The sequence below is a fragment of the Cicer arietinum genome, chromosome 5, assembly GCF_000331145.2.
Source record: "Cicer arietinum cultivar CDC Frontier isolate Library 1 chromosome 5, Cicar.CDCFrontier_v2.0, whole genome shotgun sequence".
Classification (NCBI taxonomy): Eukaryota; Viridiplantae; Streptophyta; class Magnoliopsida; order Fabales; family Fabaceae; genus Cicer; species Cicer arietinum.
This window is the reverse complement of record NC_021164.2, coordinates 60,589,693-60,615,929: the sequence shown is the minus strand read 5'-3', so window position 1 is coordinate 60,615,929 and position 26,237 is coordinate 60,589,693. Positions and strand designations below refer to the sequence as shown.

The 26,237-nt window shown below is 27.5% G+C and overlaps 2 protein-coding genes across 2 annotated transcripts; one reads left to right on the top strand and one right to left on the bottom strand.

Moving 5' to 3' along the window:
* Positions 1 to 4,191: 4,191 nt before the first annotated feature.
* LOC101511889 (protein DOWNSTREAM OF FLC-like) lies at positions 4,192 to 6,223 on the bottom strand. The gene is made up of 2 exons (XM_004500550.4): positions 5,919 to 6,223; positions 4,192 to 4,762 (listed from the first exon to the last, which is right to left on the bottom strand). The coding sequence occupies exons 1-2, from the start codon at positions 6,073 to 6,075 to the stop codon at positions 4,431 to 4,433; spliced, it is 489 nt and encodes a 162-aa protein (XP_004500607.1). The 5' UTR covers positions 6,076 to 6,223; the 3' UTR covers positions 4,192 to 4,430.
* Positions 6,224 to 19,676: 13,453 nt separating this feature from the next.
* LOC101511560 (FCS-Like Zinc finger 5-like) lies at positions 19,677 to 20,937 on the top strand. Its single transcript, XM_004500549.4, has 2 exons — positions 19,677 to 20,207; positions 20,543 to 20,937. The coding sequence occupies exons 1-2, from the start codon at positions 19,909 to 19,911 to the stop codon at positions 20,700 to 20,702; spliced, it is 459 nt and encodes a 152-aa protein (XP_004500606.1). The 5' UTR covers positions 19,677 to 19,908; the 3' UTR covers positions 20,703 to 20,937.
* The last annotated feature ends 5,300 nt before the right edge of the window (positions 20,938 to 26,237 follow it).

The window sequence follows — 26,237 nt, the reverse complement described above, 5'->3', positions numbered from 1 at the left end:
TTAAATTTTATAAAATATAGTTATAAAAATAGTAGTGTGAGTGATTAAATTTGACTTAGTCAAAATTGGTTTGGTCATTGTTCACTCTAAGACAAATATTTCTACGAGTTTTAATTAGTCAATAATAAAAATCCCAATAATAAATTATTTAATATGAAAATACTTTATCAAATAATTAAACATTCAAAGAATAATTATCTTACTATCGTCACACTAAATTAATAAAAGGATAAACAAAACTAATAATTTTAAATTAATTAATTAAAAAAAAAAGGGTGTTACACGCACAAAATATCCAAAATAATATTTAACCTCAATTGTTTTATTATACACCTTGTTTCAGAAAATCAATAATAGTTACAAAAGTTTCTATTGTTGAAAGTAGTCATGATAAATTTATATGTTGTTAAAAAATTAAATTTATTAATATTACTTTTATTGTTGATATATCTAAATTTGATCAAAATTATCTATCTGTATGTTTTACAAGTACATATGAATGGTTGATGAATTGTCTAAATTAGTTGTACTTGTTGTTAAATCTTTACTATCATTTGATGTATAAAAATATTTTTTGTACGAGCCATATTTATTATCTTATTTTCTTTGTTATTTTTTTGTTTTTCTCTTTTTTTTATTTTTTGCTTTATTTTTCAAACTTTATTTTTGTGAAAGATGTAAATTTTACTCTAGCGAAAAAGGATATAATTTTGTTTTAGTTAAAGAAGATGCAAACTTTGTTTTTCTGATAAAGGGTACGAGTCCCTCTCATCACTTTATTTCATTGTGTGGTAAATAGTAACAAAAATCCTAGAGTAAAAAAAAAAAGTAACAAATATCCTCTTAGTTTTTATAGACTTATGTGTCCTATGCTCTTGAAAACTTATTTTAGCAATTATGTTGTGTTATTTAATATTAAAATGAATTTTGTTTCTATTATTTAATTAAAATTTATTTTGAAAGAAGTCGTGACTCTTATTTAATTAAAATGTGTAATGAATGAAGGAAGTTGTAACTTATATATAGTATTTTTGTTTCTATTATTTAATTAAAACGTGTTTTGTTTACTTAATATACCGGACTACAAGCTTGTATATCTCTTACTACTATTTTGTTTGTCTTTATTGTTAGTTTTATTTCATAGGATCGTCTAAATTTGTTTAATATTCAACATAAAATTTTAATTTTTAAAAAGAAAACAAACATAAAGAGATATCATCAAATAATTAAGGATTAATTAGATGTGATATTTTTTAATCTTTGAGTTGTTTGGACATAAATTGTGACAACTTGGTTGGTCTAGAACTCATCCTCCCAAACAAATGAATCAATAAAAATATATTTTTGAAATGGTTAACTAGATCTCACATCTTTTTAGTATTTGAGAAAGAAGAAGAAGAATTTTTTATACAAACATATATTTCGACGCTTCAATCTTATTCGAGAGTTTCTACCTCACATAACATTTTTTACCCACTTAGAAAACCACTTGCTCAGCAGAAGCATGATGGTCACACTTGATCGATGGGTATTAACTCTATTGTTAGTGGGAGATTGTTCGAGTTCTTCTTAGAGACCAACAATTTTTCTTTGGTTATTATTTGTATCGTGACACTTACTATTATTTATAAAGTAATATGAAGCATTTTAATTTATTAAATCGATTTATGTAAAGCATAATAAAGTCCTTAGAATAGTTAGTCTAGTTTTATGGAACATTATGTGACTTAATCATGAGACCCCATTGAGGATAATGACATTATTCTTAAATTGTCTCTAATCAAGTTTTACTGTTAAATGGGACGACAATAATGCATAGAGACTATTATGTGAGTAGATTGATGATCACATCTCACGGATCATGGATATGAGATAAGATATCAAGTATTCACATAAGTATAAATATTAAGAGTAATATTTATACTAGATAGATCCGCTATGAGAATGTTGCATAATAGTTATGCAAGTTTCATTAGTGATTCTCATGTGACCATAGTGAGTAGTCTTCGACTTGAAGTCATTATAATCCCTACTTGGAGAGTTTTATATTTTGAGACTATCAAACATTATCTATAATAGAAAAATCGTAATAGTGTTTATTGAGTCTACAATAAACCATATAGAAGGATGTGAGTGATGTAGATAAGATTCATCTCTTCGGCATAATAAGAGTTATATCGTAGGTCTCTCGATAGAATGATACGTGAAATGTGTGTGGTCGCGTTAAAATGACCAAAATAAGATGTTAGTTACATTAGTGATTGGACATATACTCAAAAATCGAGAAATAAATTATTGGACCTAACAAGGATGACAATTTTTATGTCTTGTGTTCAATTAAGACATGTGGATGAAGTGACAATTATAAACAATAAATAGTAGTCACAATAAGGTTAAAATCGTATCACCGATTTTTTCATTAATTGGGTAGCAATAATTTATTGCTAGATGTCACTCATTGTTTATAAAATTTAATATTTTATATTATTGTCAATTAAGTGAGAGTCGAGTCACACAATAGAACAACTAAATTGAAAAAATAATATTTAATTAAAGAGTTGTTTAATTAAATAAAATAAATTGGGCTTGCAATGTACAAGAATCATTATGACACTAAAGCATAAATGAAATGAATAATATATATATATATATGTATATGTATGTATGTATTGCGACTCCTTTTAACCTAACACTAGAATCATTGTCTTTAGCTAGCACCGACGCATTATAAGACAACCATTCACGTGGACTGAATAGATACATTACCATATTATAATGTTGATAATTTATCCTATATGACGCTTCAAAAAGTGAGAAATATTTGTCTCGCTATTTTTTAATATTTATCAGTGACAAATATTTATTTCATACTTTTTTGCATGTATAAAAAAAATATTCATCTATTGATTTTGGATATATATATATATATAGACTAAATAGCACCCGTGGTTATTTATTTTTTAACGTTTTAGTCATTTTTTTTATTTGGTTATTTATTTTAATTTTAAGTGATAATTTGATCTTTTATTTTTAAAATGTCAACAATGTTATCCTTTTTTTTTTACAAAATTCATCAAAAACTTCAAACAAAACCCATAAAATTAATTATTATCTTCAATATAATGCAAATTTCATCAAATTCATAACTTAAATCTTTAAATAAACTCATATTTTCATCTTTAACAACATCAAATAAAGAATAAAAATATGTATTTATTTGAAGATTTGAGTTACGAATTTAATGAAATTTGTATTATATCGAAGAATATAATTTATTTTATTGATTTTGTTTGAAATTTTGATGAATTTTTTTGAATTTTTGTAAAATAATCAGGATAACATTGTTGACATTTTAAAATATAAAAGAACAAATTATCACCTAAAATTAAAATAAAAGACAAAATCCTAAAGAAAAAAATATATAAAAGACTAAAACGTTAACTTTTAAGAGAATACGAGTGCTATTTAACTTAATTTAAAAAAAAAGATAAAAGACTAAAAATTGAATTTAAATTAAGGGATGGAATGCTATTTAATCTAATTTAAAATATTTAATGCATAATTTCTAAAATAAAATTTCCACTTTTAATGTATGAACAAATACCTAAGAACATTTATTAAGATTTCCCTTATTTTTATTATTCCTCTTCCGCCTCCATTTTTATATCTCGTGTTCGCAAGGCCAGATGGAGTGTTTTACCTCTTGATTCTTCTTCAGAGTTTGAGATCGGTAACAAGAAGACATGCGGGGTTGCGAGAAGTAAAGTTGTCGTGAAAGATGAAAGGACCTCGAAAAATACATGTCTTTGACGCTTCATCTGCCATCTACACCACTATCTCCTTCCATGGCTGATTCTCTATTCTCTATCCCTTTCTTGTTTGTGCCCAGATTTGTTAAATCATTGGAAAATTATCAATTTCATAAATTGAGATTTTTTAACCTTTTTGCAGAGTTCAACCCGTGTGACAAAACAAAATCAATGTAGAGTTCTCACCGTCAACACGAGGATTAATCTAACGTAAGTCATCGACTCAATTATGGTGGATTAGAAAAAGAAAATGCAATGAATAATGGTAAAATGATTAATATAACAATGACATAATTGCGTAACAAAAATGATTAATATAACAATGACATGATTGCGTAACAATTCTCCGGTTATTGAACACTTTCAAAGAATCCATAGCCAATTCAAGATTGTAATTCAATCATATATTTATAAAAAATAATAATATACCACAGCAACAGAACTGGCATGAAACTAAATCTTCTAGTACAAGACATATGATCTTCACGAAACAATATAATATGGTCCGATAACACATTAATATATATATATAAGCATAAACTGACTGTTGAGTTAACACTCCATCAAGATTCAATTAAATAGACACAAGGAAACCCAAATCCAAATTAAATAAACTACGAATTAATTCTCATCATCTAAGTCCTGGTATTGCTTGAGGACCTCAGCACAGCCAGAAGCAACTTCTTGTGCCATGAAGCCCATAGCATTGGCATATCTGTCATTAGAGGCAATGCCATTGAAGCGGGTGAGAATAACGCGAGCTTGGTCACGCCCTGGTGTGGCTTCTCTACAGAAATGCTGATGACTGCTTACTAGCTTGACATCGCAGACCTGGTCGGCGTGATCCTCATCCACATACATTGTATATGATCCAGTTGAGTCAGTCCACCCTCGCTTTGAGTACACAACTTCATTGCTGATCCTTTCCTTGCATTGCAGTAAAACCTCAGCACCTAAACAGAAGAATCATTAATCAAACATAATATTGTCTGAACAAAACTAAGTGCATGCTTTGAAAGAGCCAAATGTGATTCTAAAGACTTAAAATTGATTTTTGACATGTTATGGTTCTCAATTAAAATTGATTTTGCATTTAGAATTGATTTTCATTTGAATTTAAGATTTTTAGCGTTTGCCTCCAAACTTTTTATACACTCAAGTTTAGTGCATGTTTGGTTCCACTTTAGGAGGAGCAAAAATTGATTTTAGAGGTGTAAAATTTAATGTTCACCTCACTTTTAACTGAATACATCCAAACATGAAACACATTATGTTCAAGTTACTATTGTTTTAACTCAAATCAATTTTACAAAACCAATTTATTCAAAATCAATTTTTGTCACTGCAAAACCAAACATACACACACTAGTCAACTCAATTTCACAAGATAAGTATAGAAACATAAAATATTCTACCTTCAACTCAATTTTGACTAAAATTATTTATATATAATCAGTCAACTCAATTTCACATGAAAAGTATAGAAACATAAATTATTTCACATAAAAAATAATTAGACTAAAACTATTTATATCAAATCAGTTCAATCAAAATCAAGTCAAGGTAGAATCAAACACATTAAATTATTGTAAAAGAATTCCCTCTTTTAAACTTGTGACTTGTGAGTATAAAAATGTCACATTACTTTTTTTTGTTTCTTTTGATTGAATATTTGTATAGCTAGAGAAATCAAATCAAAACAAAAACAATATGAGAAATCGAAAATAAAATAAAATAAAATAAAGTATAGATCAGAAACAACACATGACAATAGTAATAAATCAGTAAGTAACAAAGCTTATTGTGTAAACAAAATTCAGTGGGAGTACATCACTAGATCCAATTCAAGTCTACATTACATATTAGATCTGATGAACAATCTTGTCACTTCATCATACCCGAACTAAATCTCAAAAATGAAATTTCGCATTTGTCAAAAATCGAAATGCAAATCTCAAGATTTAAAGCATGAAACAATAGAACTTGCTATTTTAAGTAACAGATCTGAGATCTATCTTCATATAAAACACTAACACTATTATTTTTACTTAAAGAAAACACATAATTATATAATAAAATAATAAAGTGGAAAAAAGTGTTGGAAGTTACCAGCAATGTTAGTGATAGCGGTGGTTTCAAAACCAGCACGGCAAGCGTCACAGTAAACACGACCTTTCAAGCATAAAGGATTCTTCGCAGGGCGAATAGCCACAACCATCGCTGGAAGAACACAGATAAACAACAACAAAGCTACTCTGGAAGCCATGAGAGCGTTGAAGAAGAATAATGAGAAATGTGTGGTTACTTATGGATGAATGAATGAATTAGACACAGCAAGTTGAATTTGAAATTAGGGATTGAAGATGGAAGGTTTTAATTAAAGGGAGTGTTGGGTGGAGTAAAGTTGGAGGAATGGGAAAATTTTGGTAAAAGAGAAAAGAAAAGCGCGTGGTATATGTTCACCTGTATTGGTGTGCATGGTAAGGGAACGTGGTCTCGCTACTATAACGTGCCACGTCATTATTGTGATAATGATTTTTAGAAGAAATATGGGAAAGAAGGGAGAGTATGGGGTGTATAGAAAGATGGACAGTAGAGGGAAAAGAGAATGGCGGTTTTGGTAAATAATTAAATGATGTTTGTAGCTGGCGTTGTCGGTGCTAGTGTGCTCCATGTGACTCCAAGTGAATACGAACTGTTTTTTTTAACTAAAATGAAAATGAATCTATGAATTCCGCGTGACGCGCCGATAATTTTGCCTTCATCTATTTCTTACGAGTTGAGTAGTCTTATTTTATTATTTTTATCTTATAATTGAAGTCTTCCTCCATATTTTGTTCATACAATTTCTTTTAAAGTTGCATATATTGTTTGAGTCGGGATCTATTGGTATAAAGAGTCAGATTTAATATGAGGACACCGTTGGATTACTTTATTTTAGACTAGGTCACATTTTTTTTTCTGATAGTCAAGCTTAATTATATGTTAAAATATATTATAGTGTTATTATTTTTCCCCGTAATATTGTAGTGTTACTATTAGTCCTAATCATGTGATTAGCTATTATTGGATGTAATTGGAATTATTATTGTTATTAAGCACTTCATATAATGATATTAGTATTCAGAATTAATTTATGATAACTTGACTGCTTGCTCCTTCTAATCTTTTTTTTCTCTCTTTTCCTCGGTTGTTCAAAATTTCATTAAAGAGATATTATTTATGGTCAATTTTTTTTGTATAAAATCATTCATCTCTTAATCGATTTTTATTTTCTTTTATTTAAATAAATAATTTTCACGCATATTTAATTTTTCTTTAATTTTTTTTTGTCTCATTGTCTTTGGTTTAGATTGACAAATCAATTATAATCAATCAATGATTTTCGATGCAATGTTCTTTGGTTTAGATTGACAAATCAATTATAATCAAGTGAAAATTCAATCAATGATTTTGACGTCATTAACGTTACAACTTCATAGATATGGATACTCTAAACACTTCAATTTTATTATTTTTGCATATTTTGTCACATTGGTAGACATTTTACTGATTTAAATTATTAACCTGAATGTTGTGAGTTTGTTTGTATATTCATTATTTCAATTTTAGCACCGTAATGTTATCGATCAATATAATTTCTATCAATTTAAATGAATAAATATCATTTTTAATAATAAAAAAAAAGTAAAAAATAAAAAATCATTCTTATAGAAGGTTATGTGGAGAGTTTTATGGGACTTGCATTGATGGGCAAATGAGTCCATTCATCTATCAACATTAAGTGGAAAACCCTTGTCTCTTTCTATTATATAGTGTAGTTTACCCATTGAGACTACACATCATAAAATCAATGGTGGTATAGAAATAGTTATTCTTCTCTTCCCACACATACTCAAGTACTTAAAAGATATCAATAATGAATCGTTGTCAATTGTATATAAGTAGGCATTTTTGTTTTATATTATTAATTTGAATGTTGTGAATTTGCTCGCAATTTCATCTTTTTCGATTTTAGCAATTTTAAATTATAATGTTATCGATGAATGAAATTTCTATCAATTTAAATGTGTAAATACAGTTTTTAGTCAAAGAAAAAAGTAAAAAACATAAAAATAAAAAAATAAAAAAAAAAGCACTTTGTTATAGTAGGTTATGTGGAGATTTTATAGGACTTGCATGGAAGGGAAAATGAGTCCCTTCATCTAACAACATTAAGCAAAAAACCTTTGTCTCTTTTTATTATATAGTGTGGTTTACCCATTGAGACAACTGTTGAAAATTATGTTGAAACAATAAAGTAAGTGTAGTGTGAATTGAAAAAAAAAACTGAAGAAGTCTCATGTATGAGAGATATCATACACTAGTAGTGTTATTAGGTGGGATATGTTCTTTGGGTGTGTCCCAAAGAATACTCAATTTTGTGAAGAAGAGAGAACGCATTTAAACCGACCACCACACAAGTGTGTCTGTCCGGCTTGGTTAGGACTAGTCTAAGTGATGTATTATTTGACGCGTTTTACACACGTTTCTGTCTTCTACCGAGTCAACAGTCAACCATTGATTCGTTCAACTCCTCATTGCATAATTTTTCCATAAATAGAAGATTCCGCTTAGTTTATAAATCACATCAAAACTCCAAAAAATTACGAGTTTTCTCTCTATTCTCCCTTTTCTACCTCACACAAATTTTCTTTCTATTTCACAATTTCAAATGGTCATAGTACCACATTATGAGTGGTCTTAACTTTCATATTTAGAATTTGTAATTTTAGAACAGTTTTCTACGGTGCAATAAAATTTCAATATAGTTTTATTTGGGATATTTTATCTTATGGTCATCGTGGTTAATAGTATATCTTGCACAATTTTAAGTAGCGTCGTGAAACGTCTTAAAGAGAGCGATTTAATCTACGACTCAACTTAGTAATATTTTCAGTGGCAAAAAATGATTTTTAAAGCAGTTTTTTTTTTTCTTTCGAAAATCAAAAACAACAATAACACATCATAAACACACTAGTGGTATAAAAATAGTTATTCTTCTCTTCACATGCACACTCAATGACTTAAAAGAGATCAGAAATGAATCATTGTCACTTGCACATATAATCCAAATATGTTAATTTCTATGATCAAAACTATTGATTGTTAATGTTGAAATTTTAATTATAAATTGTATCTATTAAGTTTACAAATTCTTTCAAACACTTTTAATGATTTGTATAAAAAAAAAATCACCAATATTTAACCGTCAAACTAAAACTTCTATGTTTTTTTTGCATGATAATATTGAAGATTAACGGGATTGGACTAATGGTCTTGAGACTTATTTAGTAACAAACTTATCGATCATTGCATCATTATGATGTTATTAGTGTGTTTACACCACAATTCATGGATACCGGCTGGAACAATATAAGTTAGAGTTTAGATCACTAATAAATATCCGGGAGCACTTATAGCATTTGCTATGAAGTTATTGACTTGTGGATGATTTAATATTCATGTGAAAGCTTTTTATTTTGAATTTCACGAATGATGTGCTCAACCAAATGATTATTTGAGATTGTCATACTTTGATTAGCAGTTTATTCACTAGTTTTCAACTATTTTTGGTTGGGGTCTTTCTAATTAGACTAATCTATCTTGTAATATTTAGTCTCCTTGGCACACTTGTGCTTCAAGTTGACAATGAATTGTTTTTGCATTTTAAAAAAAAAACCTTAAACTTCCACGTGAATAGATTAAATCTATAAATAACATATTATAAAGCTTAGAAACTTAAACTACATTTAATCTATGAAAACAACTTCATTTCTCAAATTTTGTGGTAATTATTTTCTTTAATTTTACTTGTTAATAATTATTATAAAATGAGTAAAATGAAAATTTCTGAATAATTTTATTTACCGATGGAATAAAAGATTACAAATGAGAGATTATATGTAGGTGAATAACTATGAACATCCTTTCATAAATTCAATTAATTATAACAAGAATAAAATAACTTATAACTAACTAATGAATGATAAAGAGAAAATGTAATCAAATTAACTATTTATATAATATCCCTCTCAAGTTGGAATGTATTAATTATACTTTCAGCTTGAAAAATATCAATAAATGTTAAAAAAACACCAACTAAAAAGAGTTTGAAAGTTGAAAAGCATCGGGTAAAATAAATATGAAGCGCCAAAAATTTATTAACTCAAGAATATGAAACGTCGGGAATTAATCGACTGAAAAATATAAAATACTCATTAAATTTAAAAAAAAATAGAATATCATATGTTTTTATATTGAATAATTCCTGTTTGCTTGAAACAAAAAATATTCTAATGCACACTTCCTTTTTTTATATACGATGAGTATGTTTGTGATGAATATTGAGAGAAATGCATGTTGTAGATTCTTCTTGAAGAAGTGGTTTTTGCTGTAATATGAGTCTCCGAGTTTTATCAGTTCTCCTAGTTTTACAATTGTAGCATGCCTCCACCACTGAATTTGATATCATGAATTTCAAGTTCTAATGAAGCTAGATTCTCAATAAAAATTTCAGAACGTAGCTAATAGAATAACTATTTTTCTGATATTATATTATAAATTAGGTAAAATAAAGATTTATGAATAATTTTATTTATTGATTGAACAAAACATTACAAATAAATGATTATATATAGGAGACGTAAAAAAAATTATACGTAGAGTTTCTAATATCCTTTAACAAATTCAATTTATAATAAATATAAAACTAACCTATAATTAACTGATGAATAATAAAGTGAAAATGATATCAAACTAACTACTTACATAAAACTAACCTATAATTAACTGATGAATAAATCAAATATTATTTTTATTAATACATCTTTATAGAGTCGTCTCAAATATTTTGAAATTTTTGTTCTAATTTTAAAAATTAGAGCATAATAAAAAATAATACTAAAAATTTAAAACAAATCATTCTTTATTTATATTATAAATAATATCAATAATATAAAAAAAATTATAAATAACATCAATAACATTGAACCTCTAATTAAATTTTTTTATTAATTCTTTTTCTCAAAAAATCTACACCCTATTTTTGTTTTGAATTATGAGCTTTTTTAATTTTTGGACCTTATAGTATAAAACGAATTTTTTTCTCTTAGTAAATTTGGATCATGTACATATGATCTGCTGTACAAACACATTACAACCATACATCTTTATTAACTAGTAGCTGCACAGAACCATTATGTCCATACATATTTATTAATTGTTAATTAATATTTCATCTTCTTTCAAATCAAAGACAATTATTTGCAAAATATTTTTATAAAGTAAACTTAACCTAAATTAGATCACTTTGTTTTAGGCTTTGAAATGTGTTTGTTGTGTTGTTTGGTGGTTGCTCGAGAATTATGAGGACCGGAAAGAACATCCATCGTGTTGTTTTGTTGTCAGTTTGCGAACTTGCGGTCTTAGAGAGGTGGAAGAGTTTTTGGGTGTTGGGCACTATTTGGTTTGGGCCGCTATGTAGTTGATTTTGGGTACAATATTAAGACAATTGAAATTTGAGTTTTCTATTTGTTACTCTATTTATATCTCTTATCGTCAAGACACGTTAAAAGATTATTTATTTTTACTTTTACTATATATAAAAATTATTATAAAAAAATTTATGTCACTTTTCACTCACACTTTTGAAGATTAAACAATCATTTTTTTTAAATTTTTAAAACTTTAGAGGATTATTAAACTTTCGAAATACAAAGTGATTTAATTTTTGAAAATTTTATTTAATTTCAAATTTTCGAAATGAATCATAAAAAAAATTTGAACTTTTCAGCTTTAACAAAAATCTCGAAATGGATAGTTTCGAAACTTTTAAATTTTTAAAATAAAGACATTTCAAAAGTTTCAAAAACCAAAGTTAAAAGTAATTATACATTTTAAAAATTTAGAAAGTTTCAAAAATTTCAATTTTTTTCAAAATTTTGAAATGTAAATTTATTTCAAAATAATGAAATTTTTTTATTTTAAATATTGTACTTATAATATAAATATTAATTAAATTTAATATATTTTTTCAAATCAGGTACGAGTAAAGTTGATGGTGAAGTTCCTACCACACCGACAATAGATTCTATAGATACATTCACGACTAATCAAGTAATTTTAATGATTATTGATATTATAAATTTTGATTTTTAATGTATACACATATATTGATGTTTTATTGGAAATATATATTTTTAAATATTTTCCTCACGATAAGTTGTATTCAAATGGCTAAAAATTATTGGAAGACAAAATTAAATAATAATTGTTACCATTAGATCTGATACAGCTATCGGAAAGAGAAAAAGAAAAGATAAATGAATTTTAGGATGCAAAAAATGTGAAATATATAAATAAAAATCAACAGTTATTTTTTCTCACAAGGAAAATTGTTCGTTCAAATCTAGATGTGTATTGTTGAGCATATGTGAAGGATGGAAAATTAGTGTTCGATATGAAACACACAATCACGGTTTAGCGGATGTTTTATACGGTCATTCATATTTGTGACGTTTAAATGAAGATGAGATAAAATTTGTTAATGACATGACAAAGTATAAGCTTGCGTCAAGATTCATCTTGAATGCTTTGAAAGAGAGAAACAAAGAGAATCTTACAGTTTCCACTCATATATAAATCAATGAGTATTTATCGATCATCTTTGAGAAGTCTGTACAAAGAAGTACAACATCTATTGAAGTTAATACAAAATGAAAATTATGTGCATTGGACAAGAAGACGAGATGATTCAGATGTTTTGAGAGACATACATTGGACGCATCCTTATTGTATAAAATTATTGAACATGTTTCATTTTATTTTGATACGTGATAGCACATACAAAACAAATAGATATCGGTTATCATTGTTTGAAATTGTCAATGTAACATATACTGGGTAGACATTTTCTGGTGCATTTGCTTACATGGAACAAGAGCGACAAGAAAACTTCATCTGACCATTTGAAAAGGTAAGGCAAGTGTTTTTCTCTAAGAATTTAATTTTCAAAGTTATTATGACCAATAGAGATCTTGTCATGATGAATGTTATTTGTGTCGTATTTCCTAAAGTAGAAATGTCAATTTACAAGGAATATGGTTGGAATTGTAAATTCACCATTTTAAAATTTCATGTTAAAACTTAAAGATTTTAACTCAAAAATGATTTTGGTTGTGAAAACAAAAAACAAATAACGTTATTGGTTATGAAAACAGAAAACGAATAACATTTTTTGTTAGTAAGAAACACAATTTAACTTATCTATTTAATTCAATAATCAAAAGACTGTAAATAAATATAGATAAGATAAGAGAAATCACGCAGAGATTTATCCTGGTTTACCCAATCCGAGTTACATCCAATCCTCACAGTTTGTGAGATTTTTCACTAAGTGTTCAAAACGGAGAACGTTCTTGGTTTTTACACCACTAGTTCAGATCAACCTTGATTTGTTACGCAACTCTTCTTTTCTACCCAAAAAGGATTTCAACAGACTACCTTTCAACCTTTGAGAGTATTTTTATATTTTACCTTTTACATATAAAAGGATTTGCTACAAACTACTCAAACTATTTTTAATACAATAGTCCAACATAACATCAAGTCTTCGTTGTTAGAAACCCACATTCAACAACGTGTTTTGCAGTTCACCTATGGATTCTTGGAATATGTTCAAGAGTTGTTCCACTATAGCCCCACTTACATGTTGGAATTCAATTATGAGTGGTTAGTCCCACATTGACAAGGAATTGAGACTATATTGGATATATAAGGAGAATGACCCATAAACCTAATATCTTAAGGTTTTGGGTTGAGATGTGGTGTCTAAGTCTCTTAAGAATCCTTGATGTTTAGTCCATTTCGAATGTCGCGTTCTCCCGGACTGGATTAAGTCTAGTGGTAAAAAAAAAAAAAGGACTTGGATCAAGTCTAGTAGTGGTGGAGACTCATAATTGAGGGGGAGATTTTTTGGAACTCAATTATGAGTGGTTAGTCCCACATTGACTAGGAATGGATGCTATATTGGATATATAAGGAGAATGACCCATAAACCTAACGCCTTAAGATTTTGGGTTGAGATGTGATGTTTAAGTCTCTTATAAATCCTTGTTTAGCCCATTCTGAATGTCGGGCTCTCCCGGACTCCCCAACAAGTGGTATCAGAGCATGGTTTGGCTTGATGGGATAGCAAAAATGACTTGGATCAAGTGGATTAAGTCTAGTGGTAAAAAAAAATTGTTGGAATTCAATTATGAGTGGTTAGTCCCACATTGACCAGGAATGGAGGCTATATTGGATATATAAGGAGAATGACCCATAAACCTAATGCCTTAAGGTTTTGGGTTGATATGTGGTGTCTAAGTCTCTTATGAATCCTTGTTTAGCCCATTTCGAATATCGCATCGTGAACATTCACCGAAGGTTTTGAAGTCTCTTCGGAAAGTAATTGTAAATCCAACACTGCACCAAAAATAAAAGACAATTTAAAAAATTAAAATACAACTTAATAACTTAATAACAAAACTTAATATGAGTCATATACCCATAGTCATGTCATATATCCTCTCAAGTGCATAGCATCGTGAACAACTTCATCTATTAGGTTGTCATATACCATAATCAATGCAGTGGTACCCTATGCATAGTCCCGACAACGCATATTAGTTTGAATGAGACATTTATAAAGCAATCGATGCAGTCTATATTGTGTACATTTATTAATATTTAACTTAACAACTTTTTCCTCCATGGTTGCTCCCAGCAGCTCATGTGCAACAATCACAACATTATTAGTGTTCATATTTATTGGTGCATCAAAAAGCTTACCATAGGAAATAATATGAAGAAGAGTCGTGACATGTCTAGTGTGATCCTAATCTCTCCAAATGGCTTAAAACCAAGTTGATCTCTCTTCGTAACATTTCTACAAAGGCATATATGAGACTAGTGTCGGCCATCGTCAAATCAGTTGAAGACAAACGTGTCAATCTAGATTTTTGAATCCAACGTTGTACAATATCCGGTACAGGTACGTCAACAAACTTCTTCAGTTTCAAGTCATATGTGATCGCCTTCAATGGGTCATGATTTTATAAGTAATTAAAAAACATAACAATAAAATAATATACTAAATTTCATTACAAAAATGTACTAAATATAATATATACTTATTCTTAATTAAAATTTTAATTAATTGAAATATACATTTCCTTTCCATATCCTCTAAGCCACATGGTATTCATATTGTGTTAATACAGATGTCACCAGAGGTCTTCTAAGAAATTCAAGCTATCGAATCTGCCCTTCCATGTTCTACTCCTCAACTACCTCACAATTCATCTGTTTGGTCTCCTAAACATCATCGCCAAGGTCATATGACCTAAAACCACATCTAGGACGATGCTGCAAGGTGGACAATTAGCTTCATTCATTGATATGTTGATATGATGATGTGAGTAGAACTCTATCACCTCTATCGTATTTAATAGAATCATTTAAATTATTACATTTGTTCTTTTTAAGTATCAATTTAAAATTGTTTATATAAACTAATAAAACTATTAAATTTTTCTATTTTTCATAAACAATTACATCTTCTTTTAACATTATTTTTAATAATTTATTTTTTCAACTATCTTATTTATCTCTGCCTTAAATAAACAATGATAATTTTGACAAAATGATCTTTAATACTATTTAAAATTTCAAAACAACATATAAATAAAAACTTATTAAACGATATTTAAAAGAAACCAAGAGAGTACAAGTAATAGAAGAGAGTATTGAAAATTTTGTTTTAGAGAATGTATTGCTATCTGCTATTACGATGAAAGTTTCAAAATCAAAGTGGAAGCAAATGTTTATTTGCAGTAGATTTTTAATATATTTTCTCTTTCCTCTAAATTCAAATTCAAATATTACTGCTTTCATTCCACATTAATCGACTCGTATATAAAAATATTGTTAAAATATTTTAATTTTCAATAAATTTTAAAATTATATTATTTAATTAATATTATTTACTTTCATGCAATATAATACATTTGTGACATTAATAATATACTAATAACTAATAAAATTAATTTATAAAAATAGTGGTGTCTCTTTCAATTATACATTTATGAAATGACTCAGTTATTTTGATAATGATAATTAATCACAAATGATAGTTGACTCAGTCAAAAAGTAAAATGACACTTACATAATCTTATTTAATATTTTTGTGAAAAAATAATAATTGATTGTGTTGTGTCACCCAATCACACTGTTCTCTTTTTGACATTTTTTTATGGGATTCTCCTGCTAAAATAAGCTATTCATTAAATTAAGAAGGTATAAATTACATCAATAAAAGTAAAAGTAAAATACGTTACTCTCTTTAAAACAAAATATAATTAAAAATGTTAGTTGAAATATTGATATATCTAATAAAAAATTTAGTCAATATGCATAAATTTTTTAATTATCATTTTTGTATATATTTCATTTCAGATGAAGTATTACTTAAAGTTGTTAAAACAAAAAGAATCAATATACAAACAAATTCACAACACTTACATTAATAATATAAAACGTCAAAATGCAATACAGATATGACAAAATTGAAGTATTTGAAATACTCATTCCTTAAGAGTTAGAACGATATCAAACTCAATGATTGAATTTGCATTAGATCGTTAATTTGTCAATTTGAATAAAATGAACACTACAACAAAACTAAAAACTAAAACAATACCGCACCAAGCAACAATCGAAATAAGTCATTTATTCCAATAATTAATTCATGATAACTTAATCATTTCAAGAAGAATCAGATATGATAATATACTTCTTCTATCCTAAATTATATATCATTTTACCAATTTCACACAAATTAAAAAATATAGTTAGAACAATACTAACAAAATATATAAGACCCACGTAATTTTATTCAACATAAAAAAAATAAATAAATAATCAGAATGGGGTTATTGTAACAAAAATGAATTCATGAAGTTTGGCGTTTTATATTCTTTGTTGTGATGTTATGCTATTAATATGCGTTATACGGTCCAAGAGTAACACCATCAAAATAAACTGTTTTAAGTACAAGTGTTTTAAACTTCTAAAAATAAATAAATATCAACATAATAAAAAAAGTTTTCAAAAAATTTTATATTTAATAAAAATGTCTCATATTTTAATATTTTTGCATATTAAAATAATAAAAATTTATCTAAAACTAATATTATATCTACAAATATTAAATTAATTACTAATTATCAATTAAAATATAAATATTGTACAAAATCAATTACATTAATTTAATAAATAATATTTTATTCTAAAGTGTCTAGTAAATAGTGTTTCATAAAAAAACTTATTAAACTAATATAATTAATGTTGTGCTATATTTATTCTCATAAAAGAATTTGTAATTTTTCTAAATTATTATTATAAACTTTAAAAGACCTAATATTTAAATTCACTTTAGGCTTCACTATGTTTGTGCCGGGCATAATATTTATAATCAAATGTTTAACTTTATTTTGGAGTGTTGTGCGTTACTTGCTAAGGTTGTTTATGTATTGCTTCAAGACCTTATGCAATTTTGTTTAAAACTTATATTGAATTATGTTTAGGAACCATGTTATGTGTGTTAGATTAAATATCTATCTGCAATTATTTGTAGTTAATAATTGTTCCAAGTTAATAGTTATACACGTCAATGATATAGAAATATATCACAATAGTACGCCAAACGTTAAATCTTTTCAAACTAATTACCGATTGATCGTTGTAAATATGCTTTTTTTTTAATCTAAAATAATATATATTTACCTTTAATATTGTAATTGTTTGACTCGTGCACAATTTTTTAACTAGTTTCAATAGTAATAATAAAAAAACAACAAGGATGTTGGTGTAAGGTCCATTTTGATTCCCTTTATCTCATTTTTCTTCTACTGGTCGGGAAGATAGGTTTTATGTATGGTACCCATTTAAGTTTATTTTACATATATTAAGAAATAATTGAAAACAAAAAGAAATTATCAAATTATATTTATCAACTATTGCTATGTTAAAACATTTTCTAATAATATAACAAAGATAGCGGCCAACTTGTAGTCGCCTCTCGCAAATCTTAGATTATCTTTTTTTTCTTCCATTAGAGATGCATGGTTCATGATCATTTTTTTTCTTTTTAAAATCACCTCTCCAAATTATTTTTTCTTTTATTTTATCTACATAAGTGGCTCAGATAAAATTTAGTTTCTCATTCATATTTTTTGTTGTAATTTTGTTGTTGAGTACGATGTTATTGATTTTTTCATCTTAATGTGAATTTTTTTTTTCATCTTCGTGTGGTGTTCGTTTTGGTTTAAATTAACAAAAGTAGACTATAAATTTCAATCAATGATTTTGTCGTCATCAACGTTATAGATCTGAATGCATAATAAGCATTATAAACACTTAAATTTTATCATATTTGTTGATAAATTGTGATTTTATGATACATTGTCATTTTACACTATTAAATTGAGTGCTATGCTTTTTGTACGTAGATCCATCTTTTTGTTTTTAGTAAATTTAAAATGAAATTATTGGTGTGTTAAATTGTTATCCATTGTCATAAATCATAAATGTAAAATGAAATATAATATTTTATTATAATATACATAGTATTACTTTGTTTTTTTGAGAAATAAAAATTTTCGTAATTTATTCATACTAAAATAAAAATAGTACAATTAGATCTAATGATTAAAAATACATATAACATGTTAACGATATATATAAAAATTGCAGAAGATAATGAAAAATAATAAAACCAAAATATTAATCCTAACAACCAAATTACGGTTTTTAATGTCATCCATCTTCAATTTTTTCTTTTTTTGTTGTTCACTCATATCGACTATATGTGGTTTATGACATGAACAATTAAACTATCCATTGACATATCATTTGAAAGGCTGAAAGTGCTAAATTTATCGGAAGTCGCTATAAATTCTTTACTCAAAATACGATACCAATAAAATAAGTCATTTACCTATATGAACACCACACCGCAAAAGAAAAACAAAAAACTTCATATCATAATACTGAACAAATTAATGTTGTACTCAGATAATAAAATCATAGATAAAATATTAAGAAAAAACACAAAATCTATATGAAAAATCACTTTTAATTACACCGTATTAGTCAGATACTACACTTGAAAAAATTATTAGCATTTTGTGCTTAAAATTAAAATTAATTGATTACTTTTTTTTTGACAAAAAAAGAATGTTCATTAGGAGAAATAAAGAGTATTTAATAGAAAACCAAATAATAAAATAATTTTTTTCAAGCATATTTTATTATAAAAAGTGTTTTAAAGTATAAAAAAAAAGTCAAATTTTAAAACAATTTATATACCAAAATTTTCAATATTAATAATTCAAAAATATATATTCAGTTAATAATATAAACTAAAAATATTTACAAAAGATAAAAAATTAAAAAAATTATTATTATGAATCTTTTGTTACTCAATACTGAGTCAAACTTAATTGAGTTGAAATCCTCTCCATGTATTATTGAAAAAGTGAATTAGGGTATGTAGTAGATTCCAAGTATTTCGTACAATGATGCGAACATTTGGTTGGCCAATGAGATTCACACAAAGTGACCTCTACATTGGACACCCGAATCCAAAGAATCCGAAGTCCCGATTCAATCCAATTTGACATTAAAAGAACGATAACAAAACCAAAACACACACATCACTAATAATACAACAACTCAGCATACAATAATAATTAAATTAAATTTAAAAAAATTTGTACGGGTTGACGTGATATTTCATTTCTCGTTAATGATGAACATCACTCTCATCATCTCATAATCCAACGGTTCAGATCAATTCCTGAGTTTTAGGTTCTTGTTTTATCTCCCTTAACCTACACTCTTTTCTTCTTCACTTAATTACCCTCTCACTCTCTCTTTCTCAGAGAGAACCTTCTCCATCAATCTTCTTCTTTTTCAAATCAGCGTTAGTAAGAAAGAAGAAGGAATTATTAACAAGATGTTGTTAGGAAAAAGACCTCGTCCACCAATGAAAAGAACAACAAGTATGTCAGAAATAACCTTCGATCTGAACACAGTTACAGATGAAAATCCTAACAACCTGTTCAACCGTCATGGAGCTGGTGTTGCTCCGTACGATGGAATCAACGGTTCAGATCAGAGCAGGGTTATGGCCATGGTGTCACCAAGAAACCATAGAAGAAATTCCTCTGATATGACTCACACACCTGATTTCTTGCGCTCTTGCTTCCTCTGTAAACGCCGTTTGGTACCAGGTCGTGACATCTACATGTACAAGTATACTATACTATACTCTCTCTCTCTCTCTCTTTTTTTATAAAGTATTTAACTGTCAAATTCACACTCAAGTGTGAAAAGTGGTACGACATATTTGAATTCACCCCTTATCATATCAAATGTTTTAACAGATTTTTCATTATTTTTATAAAAAAAAATTAAAATAATTTATATATGATTAATTGTGATGGAGTGACAATGATTTTTAAAATTAAACTGTATTGATAATTGGATTAATGTTTTTTGAATTGTTGATATATAGAGTAGTATTTGATTATTGATTTTGTTAGTTGGAAATTAATAATTTGTGGAAAAATGAAAAATTGTTGTTGCAGAGGAGATAGTGCGTTTTGCAGTTTGGAGTGTCGTCAACAGCAGATGAATCAGGATGAGAGAAAGGATAAGTGTTGTGTGGCATCGAAAAAACAAGTTGTGGGAGTTGCAGCTACGTCTTCTTCTGCGTCTCAAGGGAAAAAAACTGTGGTTGCCACATAGTCGGAGCATATCCAAACAAGGATTAATTGATTGGTGGCATGCAGTATTAATTAGACATCTGTATGATATGTCCTTGCCCTTTCATACCCTTTAATAATTATTATTTATGTGTTATATATATACACCTAGTTCACTCTCTTTCTCTATGATCTATTGGATTTTTTTTTTTTTTTTGTGCCTTTTGTTCTGGCTTTGTAATTTTCATATCTTGGTTAGACTGCTTCTCTTCTCTCCACTTCTTTGCTTGTTAATGGGCAAATATTTTTGGGTAGTAATTTACATTGGATTTTTAATCATAATGTTTTAAAAGAAGGAAAATTTAATTCATTTTATCCTAGGCTATGACTAATTAAATTATTATGATAAAAAAGAGGGAAAATTTATTTTTCCTTGGTAGAATCAAATTTGCATCTTTCTTATTATTCTATTTTATAATTTCCTCACTTAACCATTAAATCAATTTTATATCTCCAAAGAAAAGAGAAAAATGCATTTAGATAATCACATCTAAGCAAGTTTGAATGTTGGATGATCCATTGTATATTTTATGTGTGGAATTAAGTAAGGATTGTGATGGATTTGGGAAGTCTGTATATGGTGTCATCACTCCACTGATCTTCTTCTCTTTTTCTTGAGTTGAAATGTTACAAATATACTATATATTTAACAGGTAAGTTGCGTAATCTGAGTCCTGACCTCCTGAATTTTTAATTTGAAAGTGTTTTAATTTTTTATTATTCTGGTTCAATCAATAATAAATCCACGTGACGTGCTAAACTCACCGAATCTTGTATAATTAACATAGATGTATGTCATAACAATAATGTGGATGCTTAAGCCTATTATATTTTTCAGGGTGTTCCCACTTCATGCCACCGTTTCTAGCAGGTAATATCTGTTTTGAGTTTTATATAGCTCTTACTTAAGAGAAAAAGATAGACACCTGTTTGGTTCAAAAAAAAAAATGGAAGCTCAAAATGAAGAGTAAAATCAATTTAAAGAGAGTTTTTGCTCCTTTCTCTACAAAAATTTCAACCATACATAAAAACTTATGAATATTGCCTCTTCTCCAATCAAACACTAATAATTGAAGAGAATGAGTGTTAATAAACAATATTTTAAGCTCAATTTTAAATGATGTGTAGTAGTTTAATTGGTGAGTTAAAGACATCAAATGGGTTTAAGAAAGTGTTGGAATATTGGATTCAAAACCGAAAAAATAAACATAACATTCTACTATCATTTGCCACTAAAAAATGTGATAATTGAACATATTAATAGATAAGAAGATTTAATTTAGGTCATGGAATAGAATTGGAGTTTTTTCTTCTTTCCATTCCACTGAATCAGACGGATTCAACTTACAAGCAACTCAAATCGTGAACAGTTTTGTGCGCGAATTAAAGGGAAATTATAGCGCACTTTATTCATTTGTCACTTTTATCCACTTGATGATGTTAAGCACAAGTGGGTTGGAGAATTATTGAAAATAATTCAGATATAATTTCGTGTCAAGATACCAAATTTCTTGCCAGCCTAAAAGTATTTAATTTCTTTAAAATTAAGGATTCTTTTGCTATGATATGAGTCTGGATCCTATCTTGTTTTGTAAAGGTTTAAGTACCTCTTTAAACCATTTAATAAATTTGCTAATGAAAAAAGGTTAAAAAAATTATGGGATTAGAAGAAAACATATTACATAAGTTTTAATTTATTTAAAAAAAAGTAGTTATAATAAAATTTAGCTACCACTATTACGTATCAAATGCTTAGTCAATTCTTGCACACTAAAAAAAAAAACCTTAAAACTGATGTTGTGTGATTTTTTTGAGTTAATTGTTAGTTTCATATAGAAATTAGTCAAAGAATTATCACTGATGTTGGATTTATCCGATTTCTTTGGAATTAATTGTTGAAAATATAAGTTCCACATGAGATAAAATAATGACTCGAAAAGAGTTTATAAGCAAATTGAACTGAAAATCAAAAGAATTTATACTTTTAGGTCATGAACTCCTATAAATTGTTGAAGTCCATGAAATACTCATCCTCCAATTAAGTTTTGATAAAAAAAAAATACTACGTAGTACAACATTAATAAAAAATTGAAATATTTTGCAATAAAAAGTTAAAAAGTTTTTGAATGTAATAATTTGTCGTGAAAAGAAGGATCATAGATTGATGTGTAACAAAAGTTGTCTAATTCAGTTTTTCTTTTCTCCCTAACTTCGGACAGTCCAACTGAAATGAATTATCTCTTGTGAAATTTTCACATGAGAGAGAACAATTTGATTTCTGGTTATTTTAAAATTATATTTCTTTCTTTTTAAATAATAAAAAATTACACATGAAAGGATCTAGCCCTAGAAGGACACACAAATTGTTGAAGTGAATGATTAGAAAAAAAAAAGCATAATTGACAACCTGATACAATAAAAAATAGAGAATTATTGGGTTATTAGATTTAAAGCCAGTTGTTTATGATAATTGAAGAGGATGCTTTGGGAGGGGATATGTGGCTTAGTCAGCATTGCATGAAGTAGGTCCCAATGTGCACAAATGCTAACAGCGATGTGAAACAGATTCATTTTTGGAGCATTTGGGAGAGAACAAAGAGAAGACACAAGAGACCCCATTTTCTTTTAATTTGTCAACAGAAAAACAAAGGGAACCATTCCTTGCAAGGGCGGGAAAAGAAGGGACCTTAGCCTAAATAGATGTGGTTGTTTTGTACTTGGGGGACCACACTCATTCAATTGTTTTGTGTATGATCAAATTATGGTATAAATGTACAAAGTTTCGGTCTAGTGCAAAAGGTTAAATTTTCAAACTCTGCTACAACAAATATCTTTATTTAGTGTCTGTCGATTCATCTCGAATACGATATTTTCCAGAAAACCAAAAAAAGTTACCATATAATATATATGTAATTTTGATTTTTTTTTAACTGTTTTAATATCTTTTTAATCTTTTATATAATTTCAGTTTTATTACTTTTAAAATTTTAAATATTTTATCTGCATATCAACATGTAAAATAAAATTAAACTCGTTCAAATATCAATATATTGATATTTTGTCAATAATATGTATGAATTTTAAGTAGTACAAGAAAGAAAATCAATTTCAATACAATTTTTTTATTTAAATAATGGCAAAAATGTTATTGATTAAAATTAAGTGTCCGTTATTTGTTGCATACTATGGTAGGATTTGATTGACTTTGCTACAAATTGAACAAAGACAACAAAGCTATATGATGACATATGTTAGAATCACAAAATGTTTTGAATTTTTTTAATTCAAATACTTTTTTTTATGAGTTTTAACGCAAATGATTGAAGAAAAATATTTTGAATCTTTCTATCTTTTAATATAAATAATTCAAAAGAATAATTTAGACCCTTGTAAGGCAAATAATTGAATAAAATTATTTTGAAACATTTAACCTAATAATGCAAATAGTTATTGAAAAATATTTTGGATATTTTTTATGCAAAATATCAATAAAAAAAATAAATTAGAATTCATTGATGGTGTATAGAACAATTCTGAATAGTAGTAAAATAGAAATTATATAACTTCATGTGGTATTTAGCATTTATTTGAGGATAAGTTTCTTTTTTTTATAATATTAAAAGATAAGTTGGTGGAGAAGATGTCACATATGCAATGTCACAATTTTATAGACCTAACAGGTAAAGCATCGTGATCTAGGTCCATGGTGTTTAGGATAGATTTAAGACTTAGTTTATGGTTGATGAGTATATCTATATGTAGAGGGATTTGATGATTGTTTCTACTGTTCTTGGCCTAAAAGGCTTATTTGTTAACATCTTGGATTGAAGTAGAGGTTGAAACAAATGGGAGATCCAATCGAAACCCGCTAAATTCGATGGACAAATGGGTGAAATGGATGGGTTTATTCAGTGATCGAGTAAGAAAGTAATAAAATTAGTTATGAAGAGTTACATGTGGTCGGATACAGGATTGGTAATTCAATCCAACGGTAATCGAGATTGATTGAAACTACTTAGAAAAGAAAGTTTGGAAATGTCAGTGCAACGATCACATTCACTCTCACTCATTTTTTCATATCTCAACTTCTTTATGTACTTTTTCATTGTTGATAAGAAGCAAATAAACTCTAACAAAAAAAATTGTGATCTAGTGAAGTAAAATCGCAGAACTTCTTCATTCTTCATGTCCATACCGCTACAACAATTAGTGGCCACATAGACTTGCAGAATTTTGATTCTTGTGATCTTTTTAAAATTTTGATTCACGTGCTTAATTTAAATTAACTCAAGATCGATCTTTGTTAAAATAGAATGTCCATAATATTCTAGATATGTTAGAAGTAAATAAAATAAATTATTTTTTAACAAAGTGTGATTTGTGTATGCCAATAATTAAAGATAATAGATATAAATATCACACACAAAAAGATATTAGTTCACCTAACTCAGACTAGTTCAGTGTACACAACCGTGAAATTTTCACTATATGTTTCACAACCAAAATATTCTCATTCACACCTTTTCTCTTGATCAAACTTTGATCAATTATAATTTTCATCTTTCAACCTAGAAATGATTTTTACAATCACATTTCATCATTGAAATGATTTTTACAAACACATTCAATCTAACTTAAAAGATAGACTTGAGTTACAAATGATGTGTATGATAAAGGTGTTTGAAATCTTGAAACTTCTCAACACTTGTTTGAGATAAATAAAGTAAAACTCAGTAAATGATGATCCACAAATATAGTGAAGAAAGATGGGGTTTGCTTGAAGAGTTTTTTGACTTGTTATTCCTTGAACTAGTGTTGGTAGATTTGTAAATTGAACTCTTACTTTTATCTTCAAATTGATCTTCAATTTATAGATGATAAAAGGCTTTGAATATTTAGTTTAAAATGAATATAGACATTGGACACACTTCTCAAGTGTCAGATTTGTTTTAATGCAATTAAACATGTGTTTATATTGTTGTCTAGAACGTTCTTAACAATCAAATAACATTCTTGTTTTTGGCTTTGATGGAAAACGTTAATGAGTGAGTGAATGAGTTGTGAAATATCAGTTTGATATTGTTTCCAATTAGAATTATGTAGTGTTTTCTGCAGAATATTGTAAATACAATGTACTTGTATCCTTGCTCACAACTCATCAATTTGAAGATCAATCTTTTGTAACCAGAATGTTCTTTTGTAAGACCAGAACATTTTTAGCTTCTGTTTTGTATGAGTGCTGAATTTTGACAGATGTTGTGTGTCATGCTTTTCTGCTTTGTACGCGTGTTGCTTTTTGCGGAGATGCAATGTTGGTATTTATGTTCTTGTTGTACTTTTTAATCATAAATCTGTAGATTGATCTTGTTGTTTGTTCTTGATGTTTTGTTTTTCCTTTGTTGATCCTCTTTGAACGAATCTATCTAAAACAATCCTGTGTATATAATCATGTTGCTTTCATAATGAATAATCTTCGGTTTTCCAGAATAATCTTCGTTTTTTCAGAATGATCTTGTCA